Consider the following 1554-nt stretch of genomic DNA (forward strand, 5'->3'; position numbering starts at 1 on the left):
GTTAATATAAGGAAATAAAATGAAGTTAAGGTCGGAAAACTAGAAAGTCGAAGTGGGGACCGGGCAAAAGTTTCTCCATGCGCATTTATTTCCTTAACATAGTTTTGGTTTTAGAATAAGACGATGATATAAGTCTCAACCCAACTACCTTTCAGCTTTACCACTTGGTTTATGGTCCCAACAACGTTAATTGGGCGCATATCATCGGCAATGTAAGCTACAAAAGATATTTTATATGGATTTTGGCTCTATAAAACCTTGAACATCAAGAGGAACTACCATCATCTTCGCTGCCTATAAAAAAAATTAAAAAAAAAAAAAACAGCGGAAAAGGAGCCATGGAATTGCTAATGTTGCTTGCCAAGGTTACGGGCACCGTCCTGTTGCTTGGATTTAGCAGTATGTTTGTTCGCCTGTTTGATGCTCTGGTGTTGACGCCAAAAAGGATTCATTCCCAGCTCGAAAAGCAAGAAATCAGGGATAATCTACCATCTTTCTTGCCTGGAAACTTTCAGGTTCCGAAGAAGACGCAGCATAAAAGAAAACAGGTAAAAATTAACCCACAATAGTTCCTTAATTCCCTTTATGTCTTTCCGTACTTGGAGCGATGGATTGGAGAGAACGATTGGATGTGCTTTGACATTTAATTGTATTTAACTTCTGATATCTGTATTTGTCTTTCAGGTTCAACACATATGTTTCCACCAGGGAAAATACAGATTTTGCAGAGGAACCATCCGGATATGGCCAAATATTGGCAGTACACCAGAGGACGATTCTGGTCCGTATGTGAGATGATTCTCAGTTGGTTCTCTTTTCCATGGAGTCTTATTTCAATGTTCATGGCAGGTTGATGATCCATTTGTTGAAAGATGATTTTTTTTTTTTTACTCTTTATTGTTGTAAGGCTGAAGCTTTCGTGCAAGCTTCTTCCCTAATAAGGTAGCATGGCTTTTTCTAGTGGTTGGTGATTCATGCACTCTATCCTTTTATTAACAAATTTGTGGTTTTCGATAGGTTGAGAGAGAGAGAGATTGAGTAATACATTTCACGTTTCATTCTAGTATATACAATTAATTAAGCTAAATTTTAACATCCAGTTCAACAGAAAGCACCGCTCAAACCTTTGACTTCTAATATTTCATTAAGAGAACAAAGTCACGCAATCTATTTAAAAATCCATTTAAACAATTATAATCAAAGTTAGATTAAATTCTACTATCATCAAGATTCTCTACGTTGGCACCCTCCAATTATCATGTGGCATGACATTTCTTTTACCTTTATAGTTTAAAATAAGCTACCACTCACCAAACATCTTTATCTTGTCTCTTGATTTGTTCTTTCCACTTTTATGCTACCATTCTTAACCTTCTTCCGCTATTTTACCAATTGGCTTTTCCATCCAATCCCAGTGGGTAGAAAAACCTCTTTCTGGTTAGATCAATTCCTTCTCAAGTCAAAACCAAAAACCCAAAATTAAAAGTATTCTAATTAACTATCCCCTATCCGTAATAATCCCAGAAAATTGAATCAATAAATAAATTAATTTCC

General features: G+C 35.9%; 1 protein-coding gene across 1 annotated transcript; it reads left to right on the plus strand.

Annotated features, from left to right (window-relative positions):
* LOC18586662 lies at nt 228–960 on the plus strand. The gene is made up of 2 exons (XM_007010155.2): nt 228–548; nt 685–960. Exons 1-2 carry the CDS (start codon nt 339–341, stop codon nt 796–798), a joined length of 324 nt encoding a protein of 107 aa, XP_007010217.2. The 5' UTR covers nt 228–338; the 3' UTR covers nt 799–960.

The sequence above is a fragment of the Theobroma cacao genome, chromosome 10 (genome assembly GCF_000208745.1).
Source record: "Theobroma cacao cultivar B97-61/B2 chromosome 10, Criollo_cocoa_genome_V2, whole genome shotgun sequence".
NCBI lineage: Eukaryota > Viridiplantae > Streptophyta > Magnoliopsida > Malvales > Malvaceae > Theobroma > Theobroma cacao.